At 39.9% G+C, this 18,369-nt stretch overlaps 1 protein-coding gene across 4 annotated transcripts in view; it reads right to left on the reverse strand.

The window, feature by feature from the left end:
- Positions 1 to 18,369, reverse strand: part of GANC (glucosidase alpha, neutral C) — a 74,708-nt gene that overhangs the window by 28,220 nt on the left and 28,119 nt on the right. For 3 of the 4 annotated variants that reach the window (XR_011427230.1, XM_023619222.2, XM_023619234.2), the window contains exons 6-13: positions 17,794 to 17,839; positions 15,237 to 15,303; positions 13,713 to 13,809; positions 11,750 to 11,930; positions 11,385 to 11,538; positions 4,659 to 4,894; positions 1,141 to 1,267; positions 143 to 222 (exon numbers count right to left, since the gene is read on the reverse strand). Coding sequence is in view for 3 of the 4 variants with exons in the window: in XM_023619222.2 (XP_023474990.1) it covers positions 143 to 222; positions 1,141 to 1,267; positions 4,659 to 4,894; positions 11,385 to 11,538; positions 11,750 to 11,930; positions 13,713 to 13,809; positions 15,237 to 15,303; positions 17,794 to 17,839 (988 nt within the window). In the remaining variant the exon portion in view is untranslated. Of the gene's footprint in view, positions 1 to 142; positions 223 to 1,140; positions 1,268 to 4,658; positions 4,895 to 7,912; positions 8,592 to 11,384; positions 11,539 to 11,749; positions 11,931 to 13,712; positions 13,810 to 15,236; positions 15,304 to 17,793; positions 17,840 to 18,369 lie in introns of those variants that run through there. The other variant, XM_070238600.1, reaches the window with a different exon arrangement.

Genomic DNA, 18,369 nt, shown 5'->3' on the forward strand with positions numbered 1-18,369 from the left:
ATGCGGTTGCCGTCCCTCCTTTTCATACAAGTATTATTTATCAAGAGCTACTCGATGAAGCAAACCAGTTCTATTCAATCACTTTTTTTCCTTCTTTCATCTTTCCAAGTAACTAGGAAAGAGCAAAAGAAGAAAAACAAACCTGATAAGCAGAGAAAGCAAAAAGACCTGAATACCACTCTCTGACTTTGGGATTGGTGAAATCCAGGTAAGAGGAGAGACCTGTAGGGGCAGAAGAGTAGACAACCTGTTAGGAACACTGGTCTTCATGATAAGATGTGTCATAAAGAACAATATCAGATGTGAAAGCTGGGTAATCAAATGGGCACCTTACATCAAAAGTGAAAAATAGCTGATACAGAGGCACGGTCTGGTGAGCTGCAAACGAAGGCAATGCTGGACTCTAGTGACAATCACCAGAACTTTCAACCTCAGAGGCCCAGGGGAATGCCAACGAACAAGCATCAGGATGGAGCCTGTCTCTTGCTAATGGCCTAAGATAGTCCAGGTAAGGATGGCAGATATCCTGGAGTGACCCCTCTGTTCTTAAAGAGAACAGAGGAGTGCTAATAAGTGGTATAAGGGGGAAAAGGAATGCATGAAAAAGGTTTCTTTACAGTGCATGGATTTGTGATAGAGTCCTATGATATGATAGAGAGGTGATTCTCTTTTGTCCTTGAGGAGTTTCTACCAAAGTTTTAAACTAATAATTTCTGAAATGAAGAATTCATAGTTGCCAGAGGCAGCTGAGGTCACTCATGAAAGGCCGGGAAGTCAAAACTGTGGGCTAACAGGGCCAAGAGGAATCCCAGGGAGAGGGGCTGCATGACCCTTTTTCTTTCTTTCTCCTCCTGTCCTTTTCTCATTCCCTGGCTTTTTATTTTATTTTTCTTTGCTTAGAGAAATAGCATGCCACTGATGTTTGCTTGTTTGTTTATTTTTTCTTTATTTGTTGACTGATAACTGTATACAAAGCGCATGTACCAAGTGTTCTGAAAGATACAAAAGAAAGTAATACTATCTCTTCCTTAAAGGTGCTTACAATGTAGCAAGAGACATCTACAAGAAAGGAATGTGACAGCCATGTGATCTTCTTTAATTAGGACTAAACAAGTATAAATGTATAAAGTGATATCTTACCAGGCCAGCACACCCCTTCAAAGTCTCCCCCTTCATGATTCCTCACGAAGAAGCCCAGTTCTTTAGCTTTGGCATACACTGAGTAGTCAAGATCAACCTTGATGTGGGGGTCACTGATGACCACAAGCTGTCAGGACATAAAGGTTTGAAGATCTCATCAGTTTCATATAAGCCATATGTTCATTCTTATGTTTTCATCATAGTTTGGGGGTTCAAATTTTACTCAGAAACAACTACTATTGGTATGAAAATATTTCACACACCAGTAAAACCCTATAACCTTTCATGTGCTTATGGAAATATAAATTGATATTAAACCAGGCCAATGCTCTGTTATAATTATTGCTGTCCAGCCAATACATGTTAAGACAGCATTCATTAAGCTTCTATCTGTCCATGGTGCTGGATGCTATACATAAAGGATTGAGTTGGCAAGGTCCCTGCTCCCTAGACATCTGGAGGCTAAGATGACACTGACAACAGCAAACATTAAAGAAAACAAGAGAATAGCATGGTTAAAAAAACCCTCCAAAACCCAACAGTACAGGCATATTTAGGAAGGAAGTTTGAGAAAAGCTGTGATCACAGCTCCGTGTCTCTAGTATCTCTCCCTGCTTTCTAATACCATCACTTCCACCTAGTCTAGCGCCTCGAAACCACTTCATTTGTCTAGAACAACCTTCTAATCACCCTTCCTCATATCTATTCAAATCTATTCTACATGCTAGGGTTTAATTCTCCATTGCTCAAAAACTTTTAAAAATGTTTTAATTGTGGTAAACTATACATAACATAAAATTTACCATCTTAACCAATTCTAAGTGTACACTTCAGTAGTGTTAAGTACATTCACATTGTCGTACAATGTCCAGAACTCTTTTCATCTTGCAAAACTGAAACTCTATATTCATTAAACAACAATTCTCCATTCCCTCCTCCCCATACTCCCCAGCAACCACCATCCTTCTTTCTGTCTATGATTTTGACTACTCTAGGTATTACAGATTAGTGAAATCACATAGCATTTGTCTTTTTATGACTGGCTTGTTTCACTTAGCATAATGTCCTCAAGGTTCAGCCATGTATATCAGCATGTATCAGAATTTCCTTACTTTTGAAGGCTGAATAATATTCCATTGTATGTATATAACATGTTTTGTTTATCTATTCATCTGTTGATGGACACTTGGGTTGCTTCCACCTTTCGGCTGTTGTGAATAATGCTGATATGAACGTGGATGTACAAATTTCTGCTCAAGTCCCTGCTTTCAGTTCCTTTGGGTATATACCCATAAGTGGGATTGCTGGATTACATGGTAAATTTATTTTCAATTTTTCGAGGGACCACCATACTGTTTTCCATAGTGGCTGCACCATTTTACATTCCCACTAACAGTGTACCAGGGTTCCAATTTCTCCACATCCTCACCAACACTTGTTATTTTGATTTTTTTTGCTCAGGAAGATTGCCTTGAGCTAACATCTGTGCCAAACCTCCTCTATTTTGTATGTGGGTCACTGCCCAAGCAGTGTAGGTCCACACCTGGGATCTGAAACTGCAAACTCAGGCCGCCAAAGTGGAACATGCCAAACTTACCCACTAAGCCACAGGGCTGGCCCCTATTTTTTGTTTTTTGATAGTATCCATCTTAGTGGTATGAAGTGGTATGTCATTGTGGTTTTGATTTGCATTTCCCTAATGATTAGGGATGCTAAGCATCTTTTCATGTGCTTGTTGGCTATTTGTATATCCTCTTTGAAGAAATGTCTATCAAGTCCTTTCCCCAATTTTTAACCAGGTTGTTTGTTTTTTGGTTGTTGAGTTGTAGTTCTTTATATATTCTGTGCAGTAACTCCTTATTCAAAAACGTTTAATGTCTCCAAATGCCTACAAAGCAGCCTAAGTAAGGTCAGATTCCCCACTACTCAAACCTTGCACATGCCTTGTCTGCCTGTCAAACCAGCCTGTGCACTGCCTTCCAAACACCACTGGGTGCGCCTGCCTCTGGCTGCACTGCCTTCTCCCTCCTCCCCTCTTCTCCACTGGTTAGAGACTCACCCTTCAGGGCTCATCTAAAACGCAGAAGCCCTGCTTGAGTCCAGCAGGAGGCAATCTTCTTTTGCTTGGTCCGCTCCCCACCCTGACCTTTCTTGGCTGTTATGTTACTGTCCTGTATTGTGGTTGCTGTCTACTTGCCTTTCCCCCACTCACTGTAAGACCCTAGGGGGCTCATCTGCATATTTCTTTCATCTTTAGCACAGCATCTGGAACATTCGAAGGCCTCCATAAATAACTGCTTATATAGACATAGGTTCTTGAATCAGGCAGATCATATTCATGGTTCAGGGTTCATATTCTTGCCTTGCTACTTACTCACACTTGTGTGCCCTTGAGCAAAATACAAAAGCACTCTAAGCCTCAGTTTCTTTATCTAAAAAATGGAACAACAAGATCTACCTCATAATTTTGCGATGACTGGATGCAATAATGTGTTTTATCATACTCCCTGGCTCATAGTAAGTGCTTGATGAATAGTAGCTATTTATTAATTGGGAAATTAGGAGTTAATGAGATTGGCTCTGGCCACCTGTGAAAGGCCTGGGGATCAAAGGAATGGGTTGAAAAGGCAACTTTGGTCTCATGGGGAGGGACTGCAGGGTCTGTTTACATGATACATATGGGGTTTCCTCCTTTTTCCTCTCTCCATTTTCTTCTCTCCCTCTGTCTTCTCATTATTGCTGCTGCCACCACCACCATGCCTGCATTACACACTTTCCAGTGTCTTCTGCTCCTCCCCATTTTCTATTTTAGTTCTTTTCTTGGCCAGACTGACAAGTGGAGTCCATCAGGGAAGCATGCAGGAAAAATAATGTAGTAAAGAATCTGACTCCATTTTTGACGGACTCTTCAGAGCACAAGCCCCACCACTTCCCCTTACCCTTCTGCCCACATCTGTGCGTGCCGACAAAGAAAGCCCTGATGCTCCCTCCTCTGGTGCCAGCCGGAAGTTCAAACCACACAAACCCTGGTGCTTGCACAGGAATCTTCACCCCACTCCCACCCTCTAACTACCATAAAAACTGAGCCAGTCTCCCTTCCCAGTTCTCTCAAGCCATTTTCAAACCAGCTTGGGAGGCAGCCCTGCTCTCCCCAGAATGCCTCACTATGTGGCCTTTTCATGCCCTCTTGCTGCCAGTGTGACATCATCAACTTTGACATCAGACCCACATTTTGCATAGGGGGCTCTATCACATTACTACAGGATGGTCACAACAAATGGGACTGAATGCCAGGCCCTTCACTCTTCTGAGGACCTAGACAACTAAGGCAGGGACGGATGGCATGACCACATTTTCACCATTGCTTTTCTGGTATCACAGTTACAATTACATTTGAAAGTACTATGTCTATGGCCATTTTTTATCAGATAGTTCTCTCCCACTAACGTGCCAAGCCAAGTTTTAAAAATGAAAAAATCTTTGTAATTAAAAGGTTCAGAGGTACTGGCCTATTTTACCTTACGTTTTTTGCTCCTGAGCAGCTCTTGCATCCTTTTGGGGTTTGGGAATCTTTTCTTGTCCCAAGTGAAGTACCTTTTGCCCTCAGTGTGCTCTATGTCCAGCCACATGACGTCATAAGGAATGTCATGTTCATCAAACCCTGCATCAACTGCTTTTACATCTTGCTCATCTTCATAGTTCCAGCGGCACTGATGGTACCCCAAGGAGAAGAGAGGGGGCAAGGCTTGTGTGCCTAAAAGAGGAAGATGACAACTGAGCCAACTACCACCACAGTGATAATTACACATTTGATAAACATTTCTTGAATATCTGCAGGGTCTAAGCACCGAGCTTGGTGATTAGAATATAGGAGAAGAAAGCATAGTCCATACCCTCAAGAAAGTGGCAATTTGGCTGATGAGGCCAGCATATAAATAAATTGCTCTGCTTTGACGTATAACTACTCTGGAAAAGGTATCAGCCTAGTGCTCTGAGAATACAGAGGGGTTAAGAAATTCTGCCTGTAGAGAAGTGTGGAGTTTTGAAAGGCTTCACTTGGTAGCAACACTTTGGTCTGGACCTTGAAGAATAAGTAGGCGTATACTAGGCAGGGAGATTGGATAGAGCATTCAGGCAGAGGGAACAGAAAAGACACAGAGGCACAGAAGTACATGATAAGCTTAGGGAAAAATAAATATTCCTGGGGAGTTACATTGTGAAAGAGACCAGTAAAAGATGAAACTAGAGAGGCTCAGTTTGTGAAGAGCCCTGTAGTTCAGGCTAGGAATTCTAAACTTTCTGTTACAGGAAATCATCAAATGTTTGGCAAGATGTAACCTTAGCAGATCTATGTTTTAGAAAAATTAGTTAGGGAGCAGTGTTGAGACTGACTTGAAGGGAAAGAGACTGAAGGCAGGAAGAAGTGTCAAGACATTATTGTAAAAATATTTACTGATAACATGGAAGACTTCCGGTCAACCATTGGCATTTATCTCTTCCCCTCCGAAAGTCCCACTAATGTCAGAGTAAAGCAAAAAGAATAAAACCACAAAAACAAAGAGAATGACAGGAGTAATTTCAATGACATTTGGGAAGGTGGCAGGCAGGGGAGGGATGGTAACTCTCGAGCAAAGCCAGGGAAGCTCTCACCGGAGTGCCTGGGACAGGGATGGTGATGAGAAGAGCTCATCCCTGCTCCCAGAACACTAGCAGGCAGGAGAATTCCCCGCTTCCACTCCCAATACTAGAGTGTAAGACACATCCAGGCACCCAGGGCTTTCAGGCCAAACCTTATTCTCAAGCATGCAGGAATAGCCGAGGACCACCCAACATTTGAGGAAAGCCTCCAAAATTAGAGAGAGACCCACATAAAGAAATGGAACAAAAGGATCTCTGAGAAAACAGGGACAATACAAGGAACCAAAGTAAACATCAAAACATTATCATCAGCATCTCCAGGTAGACAAAAAAAAGATATTGCACTAATAAAGAAAGACTGGGATAGCCTAAGACAAGAATAAAGATATTAGAAACAAGGAGCAATCAGAGGATAAGAAAGAGTTGGTAGAAATTGGAACTATGATAGCATAAATGGAAGACCTGGAGCTTAATATTGAGAAAATTGCTCAGAAAATAGACAAAAAAGGGGAGGGAGATTATAAAATCTGTAGAGTAGAAAGAGAAAAAGGAGGGGAAGAAATTATCAAAGGACTAACAAACGACTGTTTTCCAGAACTGAGGGCCACAATTCTCAAGACTGAAAGAGTCCACATCTAATACGCAGAACAATGATTATTTTTTTAAAAAGGTTTATATCAAGGCATTTTATTGTAAAATCTCAGAATTTCAGAAATTCCAGAATATTAAAGACAAAGAGAAGATACTTAAGAGAGAAAAGATAGATCATATATAAAGGAACAGAATTCAGAGTGATTTTGGAGCAAGAAGATAGAAGATAATAGAGAAATGCCTTCAAATTCTGAGAGAAATAATTTTCTGTTTTTTCTTTTCTTTGTTTTTTTCAGGAAGATTAGCCCTGAGCTAACTTCTGCTGCAAATCCTCCTCTTTTTGCTGAGGAAGACTGGCTTTGAGCTAACATCCGTGCCCATCTTCCTCCACTTTATATGTGGGACGCCTGCCACAGTATCGCTCACCAAGCGGTGCCATGTCCGCACCCGGGATCCGAATCAGTGAACCCTGCCCGGGCTGCCGAAGTGGAACATGCACACTTAACTGCTGCGCCACCGGGATGGCCCCTGAGAGAAATAATTCTCAGTGTAGCTAGCCAAATTAGCAGTCAAGGATGAAGGCAGAAAAAAGGATGTTTTCATACCTGCAAAGACACCGAAAGTGTACTTCTAATGCACAGTTTCATAGGAAGCTGCCAGAAGATGCTTCAAACGAACAACAAACAAAAACAAGATAATAAACCACCAAAAAGAAAAATATGGGACCTAAGAAAGGAGGGATCTAACACCAGGAAACAGCAAACTTTAGTCCTAGGATGACAGCTGTGCAGGCAGCCTCGAGAGCTGTGGTCCACATGGGAGCAGGGCAGAGAAACTTGGGAGAGAAGTCTCCAGGGAAAAACATGGAATGGATAAAGCATCTGACACCCTTGAGCATTTGAAAAATGTAAACACTAAATCTTGACTGAACCAAAAATTATTGTATAACAATATGTGGAGGGAAAGGACGGAGGGATATTATTGAGCTAAATCTTCATCAGGAGTCAACAATCCATAAACTCATAAATGGGATTTCTTTGAACGTGGCGGCAGATCCAGCGTTTCTGAAGCACTTTCCTATACACCAGGCTTATTTTCCCTAATAACAATGCTCAAAGGCCCTGCAGGCGGGCCTTGAGAGTACTTATTCCTATACGAGTGTCTTCCCTTAGGCACAAATTCTTTGTTGCTCCTCCCATCAAAAGTGGAAAATTCCTCTTCCCTCGAACATGGGCTGGACTCAGGGACTTTTAATAATAGAATGCAGGGGCCCACTGGTGGCACAGCGGTTAAGTGCCACGTTCTGCTTCAGCTGCCCGGGGTTCTCTGGTTCGGATCCCTGGTGCGGACATGGCACCACTTGGCACGCCATGCTGTGGTAGGCTTCCCACATGTAAAGTGGAGGAAGATGGGCACCGATGTTAGCTCAGGGCCAGCTTTCCTCAGCAAAAAAAGAGGAGGATTGGCAGCAGATGTTAGCTCAGGGCTAATCTTCCTCAAAAAAAGAGAAAAAAAGAATGCAGGAGAGGTGACGCTGCATTACTTTTACTTTTAACACCTTTATTGAGATGTAATTCACAGACCATACAATTCTCTCACTTAAAGCATACAATTCAAAGTTTTTGGCATATTACATTACCAATTTTTAAAAATTGTGGTAAAATATATACTACGTAAAACTTGCCATTTTAACCATTTTTAAGTGTACAATTCAGTGGCATTAATTACATTTGCAATGTAGTACAAGTATCACCACTAGCTATTTCCAAAACTTTTATATCATCCCAAACAGAAACTCTGTAGCCATTAAGCGATAGCTTTCCATTATCCATCCCACCCTCAAGCCCCTGGTAACTGCTAGTCTATTTTTTGTCTGTATGAATTTGCCTATAGCAGGCACTTCATATAAGTGGAATCATACAATATTTGTTCTTTGGTGTCTGGCTTATTTCATTTTGCATAATGTTTTTAAGGTTCATCCACGTTGCAGCATGTATCAGAACTTTATTCCTTGGATGGCTGAATAATAGTCCATTTTATGTATATACCACATTTTGTTGATCTATTCATCTTTGATGGGCACTTGGGTCATTTCCATCTTTTGGCTATTGTGAATAACGCTGCAATGATCACTGGCACACAACTATCTGTTTGAGTCCTTGCTTTCAGTTCCTTTGAGTTTATATCCAGGAGTGGGAGTGCTGAGTTTATTAGTCAGGGCTCTGCAGAGAGAACGGACAGGATGTGCGTATATGTGTATATATTTATACATATACAGAGAGAGAGTGATTGACTGATTTTAAGGAACTGGTTCATCTGACTGTGGGGGCTGGCAATTCTGAATTCTGCAGGGCAGGCTGGCAGGCTGGAGACCCAGGGAAGAGTTGAAATTGAGTAGGAAGGCAGTCTGGAGACAGATTCCTTTTTCTTTAGGGAATCAGTCTTTTTCTCTTAAGGCTTTCAAATGATTAGACGAGGCCCACTCACATCATGGAGAATAGTCAGCTTTACCTAAAGTCTACTGATTTAACTGTTAATCTCATCTAAAAAATACCTTCACAGTGACACCTAGACTGGTGTTTAACCAGATATCTGCGTAACATGACCTAGTCAAGTAGACACATAAAATTAACCATCACATTGGGTCATATGATAATTCTATGTTTAGCTTTTTGAGGAACTGCCAAACTCTTTCCATAGTACCTGAACCATTTTACGTTCCCACCAGCAATGTATGAGGTTCCAACTTCTCCACATCATCATCAACACTTATTATTTGCCATTTTTTTGAATTAGCCATTCTAGTGGGTATGAAGTAATATCTCATTGTGGTTTTAATTTTCATTTTCTAATGACTAAGAATGTTGAGCATGTTTTTCATGTGGCTGTTAATCCATTTGTATATCTTTTTTGGAGAAATGTCTATTCAAGTCCTTCGCCCATTTTAGAATTGGGTTGTCTTTTTGTTGTTGAGTTGCAAGAGTTCTTTACATATTCTGGACACAAGACCCTTATCAAACATATGATTTGCAAATATTTCCTCCCATTCTGTAGGCTGCCTTTTCACTTTCTTAATAATGTCCTTTGATGCACAAAAGTTTTTAATTTTAATGAAGTCCAACTTATCCATTTTTTTCTTTTGTTGCTCATGATTTTGGTGTCATACCTGAGAATCTGTTGCCAAACCCAAGGTCATGAATATTTACCCCTGTTTTTTCTTCTAAGAGTTTTATGGCTTTAGCTCTTATATTTAAGTCATTGATCTGTTTTGAGTTAAATTTTTGTATATGGTGTGAGGCAGGGTTCCAACTTCATTCTTTTGCATGTGGATATCCAATTGTCCCAGTACCATGTGTTTAAGAGACTATTCTTTCCCCATTCAATGGTCCTGGACTTCTGTTGAAAATCAATAGGCCGGAGATATATGGGTTTATTTCTAGACTCTCAATTCTGTTCCACTGGTCTATATGTTTGTCCTTATGCCAGTACCACACTGTTTGGGTTACTTTAACTTTGAAGTAAGTTTTTAATTTGGAAAGTATGCCTCCTGCAACTTTGTTTTTTGTTTCTTTTTCAAGACTGTTTGGCTATTCAGGGCCCTTGCAATTTCATCTGAATTAGAAGATCAGCTTTTCCATTTCTTTAACAACAGCCATTGGAATTTTGGTAGGAATTGCAGTGAATCTGTAGATTGCTTTTGGTAGTATTGCTATCTTATAATATTAAATCTTCCAATCCATGAACATAGGACGTATTTCCATTTATTTTGGCCTTCTTTAATTTCTTTCAGGAATGTTGTGTAGTTTTCAGTGTACAACTCTTTCACCTCCTTGGTTAAATTTATTCCTAGGTATTTAATTTCTTTAGATGTTATTGTAAATTAATGTTTTCATGATTTCTTTTTCAGATTGTTCATTGCCCATGTATAGAAACACAACTAATTTTGTGTTGGTCATGTACCCTGCAGCTTTGGTGAATTTATTTATTAGCTCTAGCAGTTTTTTTGTGCTTTCTTTGGGATTTTCTAACATGACATCATCCGCAAATAGAGATAATTTTACTTCTTCCTTTCCAATTTGGATGCCTTTTATTTCTTTTTCTTGCCTAACTGCTCTGGCTGGAACTTCTAGTACAATGTCAATAGCAGTGGTGAAAGCAGGCAGCCTTGTTTTGTTTCTAATCACAGGGGAAAGCTTGCAGTCCTTCACCATTGAGTATGATGTTAGCTGTGGATTTTTCTTAAATGCCTTTTACCATTTTGAGGAAGTTTCCTTCTATTCTTAGTCTTCTGAGTGTTTTTATCATGAAATAGTGTTAGATTTTGTCAAATGCTTTTTCTGCACCAGTTTATATGACCTTTTATATCTTTTAAAGATAAAAATGCTTTAGTGCTAAAGCCAGTGGTATATATATATATACATATATTTTTTTTTTTTTTGAGGAAGGTTAGCCCTGAGCTAACATCTGCTGCCAATCCTCCTCTTTTTTTTTTGCTGAGGAAGACTGGCCCTGTGCTAACATCCATGCCTATCTTCCTCTACTTTATATGTGGGACACCTGCCACTGTATGGCTTGCCAAGCAATGTGTAGGTCTGCACCTGGGATCCAAACTGGCCAACCCCCAGGCTGCCGAAGCAGAATGTGTGAACTTAACCACTGCGCCACCAGGCTGGGCCCCAAGGTATATTTTAAAATGGAGAAGAGAACAGAGAAAAGTTCATGTTGGGATACTGGTCATCTGAGATAAAGGGAGAGAAAGTCCAGGGGTTAAAGACTCCAAGAAAGGCAGACAATGAGCATTAGGGATTGGAGAATGGAGAATTCTAGCCTCAGTGCAACGTTTAGCCAAGTTGAATGGGATGAAGATGAGAGGAGAAATGCTTGCTTCTTAAAAAGCTTAGGTAAGTTGTTTATAAATGCTATATAATTTACAACAAATATTAACTTACAGTGATAATACATAGGATAGAGGAAATATAACGGAACAAGAAACTGGCACTTATACATGCAAGTACCTGTAAGGCGCGAGTACTGCTTGAAGACGTCAGATGGTGTAGGTCCTGTCAGCAGAAAAACATCAATGATTCCACTCTCTGACATCCAGTGCACATCGGTCCGAGATGTGACCTTTTGTTTGGCAGCAGCTGGGCCCGTCTGGGTCAGTGTGTACTGGAAAAGGAATGGAACACAGGTCTGAAAAATTCCCCTCTAACCTATAACACCCATCCATATGTAACAGTCTGTTGCTTTAGTACATACTAAATTTCACTGACTAGACTGGCGGCAGAGAACTGCCACTACAAAGCCCAGAGCCAAGACTATACTTCACTGGTTTTGTTTCTTCTATAAGCATGACACGCAACCATGATCCGTAGCTCACCTTTACTTCAGGCTCTGTATTGATCTCCACTAGTGTTTCTGAGGCATTCAGCCAAAAAATGCCTAGAGTCCTGCCCAGTTTGTGGGCCAGGAGATAAGGCACTGAACCATAAATGCCCATTTTGTCATGTATTTTATATCCATAGACATCCAGGTTATAAAGACGGTAAGCATCCCCATCACTGAAACACACAAAGGATTATCGTCAATTACCATCAGAAATATACTATTAATGAATAGTATAGCTCCACTCACCCCTGCAAACACTTGGGTCCTACGTATCTTGCAAGGTTCAACTCTTAACACTTGCCTAAAGGTTTCCTGACCCAACCTGGGTGAATATGATCCTAATTAATTCCTTTGGCCTTTAATTCCTTTAGCATCCCCTCATGCGACAATTGGCATGCATGATCTCATATCTTAGATATCTTTTCTGAATATCTCTTGTGAGGTGAAGACTGTTTCCTGTGAATCCTCCACAATAGCAAGCACACAATAGGTATGACTGACAAATTTTGTGACTATTTCTCTGCTGCTAAAACAAAATCATAGATAGTACGCTAACAATGCTTTCACAGGGCTGAGTAGGGAAAGATTGGGAACTGAACTGGGGTGGGGAGGGGGCATAGAGCTCAAGTTGGTGTGAGAGCATCATGGCCATCATGCTTCCTGAGTCACCTGTCACTATGTCTGCTGGTCACGTAAAAAGCATCTGAACCTGGCAAACACGATCAGACTCTGTTTCTCTTCGGTTTTGCTTCCTCTGGCATTTATTTTTCAATAGCGTTAGTTTGAAATGAACTTCCTGACGGAATCAAAGGTGATATTGATTCTGGCCCTGATATCAGTTCCCCTACATTAAACCCAGCATATGTGGGGTTAAAACCAAAGCAGTCTTTCCCTGCTTACTCCCTGCCTTCCTGGCTCCAGAATCCACTATCTGCCATGGAGACAAACAGCCAAGGACAGCCACCTGGATTCCATATTGTCTCTTCCTCCTGCCTGTAAACAGTGTCCCAAGGCTGAAGGCAGGCTGGTGGGAAAGCTCCGACCAGCAAGGTCACTGACTCCCCCACACCAGCTACAAGCGGCCACATTCTTCACAAATCTTTAAAACCCCTGGCCTCCCATCTTTTAGGAAGACAAGACAAACAGACAAATTTGAGGGCTCACTCTCATATCCCAGCTGATATCATCTGAAATGAAAACCCTTTCCTTGCCATAAGCCTGGCATTCCAGTTTTTATTTGGCCCCTCTTTTTAAAAATAATTAATTAATTAATTTTTTGAGGAAGATTAGCCCTGAACTAACATCTGTGCCCATCTTCCTCTACTTTATATGTGGGACGCCTACCACAGCTTGGCTTGCCAAGCGGTGCCATGTCCGCACCTGGGATCTGAACTGGTGAACCCCTGAAGCAGAATGTGCACACTTAACCACTGCACCACCGGGCTGGCCCTATTGGCCCGTCTTGTGCGGCCGGTAAGGAACCTATGTTTGTAGGCACTAACAATATGAGATGTTGCACTTTTCCATTTTCTGGCTCACTCTTGTTTTTTGGTAAAAGCCTTTTTCTAGGTCAGTGATTTTCACAGTGTATTCTCCCAGGGTTCCACAGAAAGGCCTTGAGAGGTGAAAGCAAAACCCAGGGAGGAAATGTGATAAAGATCTCCCCACCAGTTCAACCACAGCAGCTCTACATTTTTACTTCCTCTGTATTTTTAGGTTCAGCATTACAGTTTTTATAATTGTTTAATTTTTGCCAAAAAATAAAAAAAAATTGAACTGTTTTGCACAATCATTCAAGGAAGATTCTTAAAGATCTTTAACAAGGAGGAAGCAATAACAAGGGGGAAAAGGCCAGGAACATATTAGCACTGGCTCGGATATCTCACATATTTCCCTTTTGAAATTTCCAGCCCAGAAACCAGAGCCTCCTGTAAGAATTCTTGTTGTCACTTTACCCAGTATTTTTAAGTTGGTGTGATTCTGCATGTTGCGGGATCCCATAGAGATGCTCAAATCCATGCAAGGAGAAATCCAAACCAATGGAGGCAGGACCTGTAGGGACCAGGATACTGACTGAGTTTTGCTTCTCAGTGGGACAATTAATTAAAGAGACTGAGTTAACTACGAGTATAGCAAGATGAGTAGGGATCGAGAGACCTGAGCTTGCTCTGATCAGTCAGTAATCATGGGTGCTGACTCCCTGTAGGATATTATATTCAGCCATTGTGGGGATACAAAAATGCACAAGGCAAAGCTCTTGGGACTTATTAATTCTATTTCCTTAGCTGTGTGCTGAAGCTGTGTCCTCATTTACAGTAAATCTCTTTTCTATCTGTAAAACATGGCTACAAAGTTTTAGATATTTTTTCTAATCTAAATTTTTCTAAAATATACTGCACACTTAGTTGCTTTAGGAAACAAAGGATATTGAGCAATTTTAATCTTTGCTAGATGAAAGACTGGGTATCTTCTGCCTGATCATTTATTCGTACTGTGTACAGGGACTATGATGTCAAGGGCACAAGGAGGACCTTTCCTGGCTCCTCAAAATGCCCCTTTCCTGTGACTGTGGACATACAAATTTCCTTTAACCAAAACAAAGTCCTGTATTTAACAATTATTTTACAGATATGGGGAAAATGCAAGTAACTAGGAGAGAGAACATTGACTTAAATTCACTCTCAGGTTAAAAGTATTTGACATCAAATGGTCCTTATTTGGAGGAGTTTATGGAAAGAGGTGCTACAGAGAAGGTAAAAGAAGATTATGATGTTAAAGAAAGGAGAGCCAGAGGGCCCTCCTACTTATAAATTTTGAGCACATTGTTGGGTCCTGATCATTATACCAGGCTATAGAAACAGATGCTAGAAAAGGGATTCTCAAGGAGTTAGGGAGGGTCTGTTATCCTATAGGATAGGGAGGAGGAAGAAAAGTGAATATTTTTTCCAATTACATAAGCCCCAAGTGTCTGAAAGGTATTTCCTAAAGAGACAAACTCTGCCCCACCTCCACCCCCCACGCCCTGTACCACTAAGCCTAGTGAGAAATGCCACAGATGGACATGTGATGCTTGTGTGAATGATGGGGAGGCCTGGAAAAGGTTGAGAACCACCGCTTTGGAATGTTGGAGCTAACGAGCTCTAGAAGTTGGTTTCTTATCACTTGATACTCATAAAAATAGAATGTGGAATTTGCAGCTGTCTGATATACTATATAATGCAAGAAGTGTGCTCATCCAAACCCCTCCATGAGACCATAAGCTCCATGAGTCCTATCCTTCTCTTATACTCCCCACAGAAAGCATATACTCACTATTTTTCTTTGGGATGCATTATTGAAGAATAGGGGCCCTGAATCTGAGATTTCTGTTTACCTTACAGAAATCACTTGTTTAGGCGCTCCACTCAGGGACCTTTAGATAGAGACATTTAGCCATTTTGGAAAGATTTGTTTTAACACTACATCAGTTTCAATTTTACCATTAACTTTGACATCCACAAATTTTCCGAATTTCTCCTCCCACAGGCCCAGATCCTCTTGATTTTCCTGTTGGTACAAAAACAAGGAGCAAATTGAGTTTATACATTGCAACAAATGTGGTTACCACACTGCACATTTTATTTGGATTATTAAAAAATTAGACCAAGAAAATGAGCTCATCTTTTAAAAGAACAGTTTGTGATGTCAGTATATTTATCACATTAGATCTGTGTTATACATAAATGCCAATAATTACCCTTATGAACTAGAGCTTACATGAATATATTTTTTATTGTGGTAAAATATACATAACATAAAATTTACCATTTTAACTATTTTTAAGTGGCATTAAGTGCATTCACATTGTTGTGCAACCATTATCACCATCCATCTCCAGAACTTTTACATCTTCCCAAACTGAACCTCCTTACCCATTAAATAATAATTCCCCATTCCTCCCTCCCCCAGCTCCTGACAGCCACCATTCTACTCCGTGTCTCTAGGAATCTGAGCACTCTAGATATCTCACCTAAGTAGAACCATACAGTATTTGTCCTTTTGTGTCTGGCTTATTCCACTTAGTATAATCTCTTCCAGATTCATTCATTTTGTAGCATGTGTCAGAATTTCCTTCCTTTTTAAGGTTGAATAATATTCCATTGTATGTATGTACCACATTTTGTGTGTGCATTAATCTGTCAATGACTCTTGGATTGCGGACCGCTTCTACATTTTGGCTACTGTGACTAACGCTGCTGCTATGCACATAGGCACACAAATATCTGTTTGAGTCCCTGCTTTCACTTTAGGATATAGACCCACGAGTGGAAGTGCTGGATCATACTGTAATTCTATGACTAATTTTTTGAGGAACTGGCACACTGTTTAACATGAGTATCTTTACACGAGCCAAAATGATGTAACAGCACTTCGAAAAATGCAGTCTTTACGTACATAAGATTTTTTTAATTCTTTTTTCTTTGTAAACACATGAGGCAAAACATTTAAAATCAAATAACTTAGGTCTGTTTTGAGACCCTAAGCACAGATTTTGACCGAGATGGGCACTTTTCCCTTGCTGCAATCAGCCAGACTATTGGCTCCGTTCCTGTGCTGGCTTGAAAAGGCAAGTCAACTGGGATGGCGACTGCCCAGGTTCATAATGTTTTGATTTAGAGCTATAAACTTTGTCAGCTTTACAAAAGTCTCCTTTTCTCTGGTAGAATGAAAAAGTTTTAAAAAAAATTGTATATGTGTGTAAAATATATATTTCCTTTAAAAAATGAGCCCTTTGCCCATTTCTAGGTTGTTTCTTCACAATTAAAGCTTCCGTAAAGTGAGTCTGTGTTTTTTATTCAATCACTCCTGAATTCTTAAGGTAGGGATTATTTTCCTGAGGTCCATGGATGGGCTTTAGAGTTTGGGAACTCCCTCAAACAGTATGAAAAAAATTCTTTTTCTACGGAGATGGTTCACAGCTTTCATCAGATTCTTGCAAGGGGGTCTGTGACTCAAAACCACTGAGTTATCTAACAGAGGTCTTCTAAAAGCTGATTTGACATATTGTCATAAAACTGGATAAGGCTATGTCTTACTTGTCCGAAAATGGAAAAATTATTCTCTTTCATACTCATCAACATGGGTCAGTTCTTAAGAGGAAGAAACATTTGTCCTTATAGCACTGAAAATATTTTTCACCATTCCTGGTGGTCATAGCTACTGTCAGGGCTCCTTTGAAGATTCACATGGCTGTGGATGAAGAGAAGATTTCTGGAATGTCCATTCTCTATAATTCAGCCAAATAATCTTTTAAAAACAGAAATCTGACCATGTATCTCTGCTACTTAAAACCTTTCCACAGTTTTCCTTTGCTTTTAGGATAAAGTCCAAAAGAGTTAACATGACTTAGAAGAACGTAAGCTCCATGATGATATATATATTCTGTATTTCTTCAAACGTGCTCCTTCTTACCTCAAGATCTTCGAATATGCAATTCCCTTTATCTGGAATATTTTTTTCCCAACTTGTTGACTAGTTAATGTATCCTCATACATCTTTAACATTATTTCCTTCAGAAGGTCTTTCCTGACCCTCATCTTGGTCAAGTTCCTTGTATTCTCCTATAGCACCCTTTTGTAACACTCCTCATGCTCATAATTACTTAGTGTTTGTCTTTCTCAATAGATACTGTTTTATGAGGACAGGCTGGGCTTTGTTTTATTCACTGCTGATTCACCTTGCCTAGCATAATTTTTTGCTAAGAAAATTTTTTTGCAGAAAATTTTGCTAATTTTCTGGCACAAAGCAGGCACTCAGGAATTATCTGCTATATGAATGAATGAATACATGAATGAACAAATGAATGAAAGAAACAATGAGATGATAAGGTGAGCAAAAAAAAAAAAAAAAAAAAAAAGGTTGGTCCCATTGACGTGCAGTATAGTATTGATCAAGTACCCCTCTGTAGAGGAAGGGAAGAACAGCCCCATTATATTCCACATAATGATGATGACAGTGAAGAAGATAAAAAAAGATAAACTGCTCAATCTAGATTACCTGAGAGGTGTCAACTGATGCATCCTCCTCATTTTCTTTGGTAGCTCTGTTTTAATAGAAATAAAGTTGTTTCACTCATGGCAAGACTGACAGAATTCTGTTTAATGATAAAGATTTTTATTTCCAACTTTTGAGACCCCATAAATTATATCTTTTACCTTATTAAATAACATCATTATAAAAATAAAAATAAATTTATGAAATTGAACATTTATGATGAACATTAATCGAATACCTTGATTTCTTATAAAAATGTAGATATATTTGTATTTTCTAATTAACCCTTAAAAAATATCTTTATCAGTTTTTTATTATAAATATAATACATGCTCATAATATTTAAACAAAACATAAGCAAGCAAGGTAGAACACAGGTCCCCTCACCCAATGTCACCCTAGTGCAGAGCAACATAATATACTGTCTTCCAGAACAACTGTGACAACTTACTCTATCACCCAGTCGTATTTGAGTGCTCATTTCTCCCCATTCTTAACAATACTGGACTTTATGGATTTTTAAAATCTTTGCCAATCTAAAATCTTAGGAAAGATAATGGTTTTCAATTTGAATTTCCA

This window comes from Equus caballus, chromosome 1 (assembly GCF_041296265.1).
Source record: "Equus caballus isolate H_3958 breed thoroughbred chromosome 1, TB-T2T, whole genome shotgun sequence".
NCBI lineage: Eukaryota > Metazoa > Chordata > Mammalia > Perissodactyla > Equidae > Equus > Equus caballus.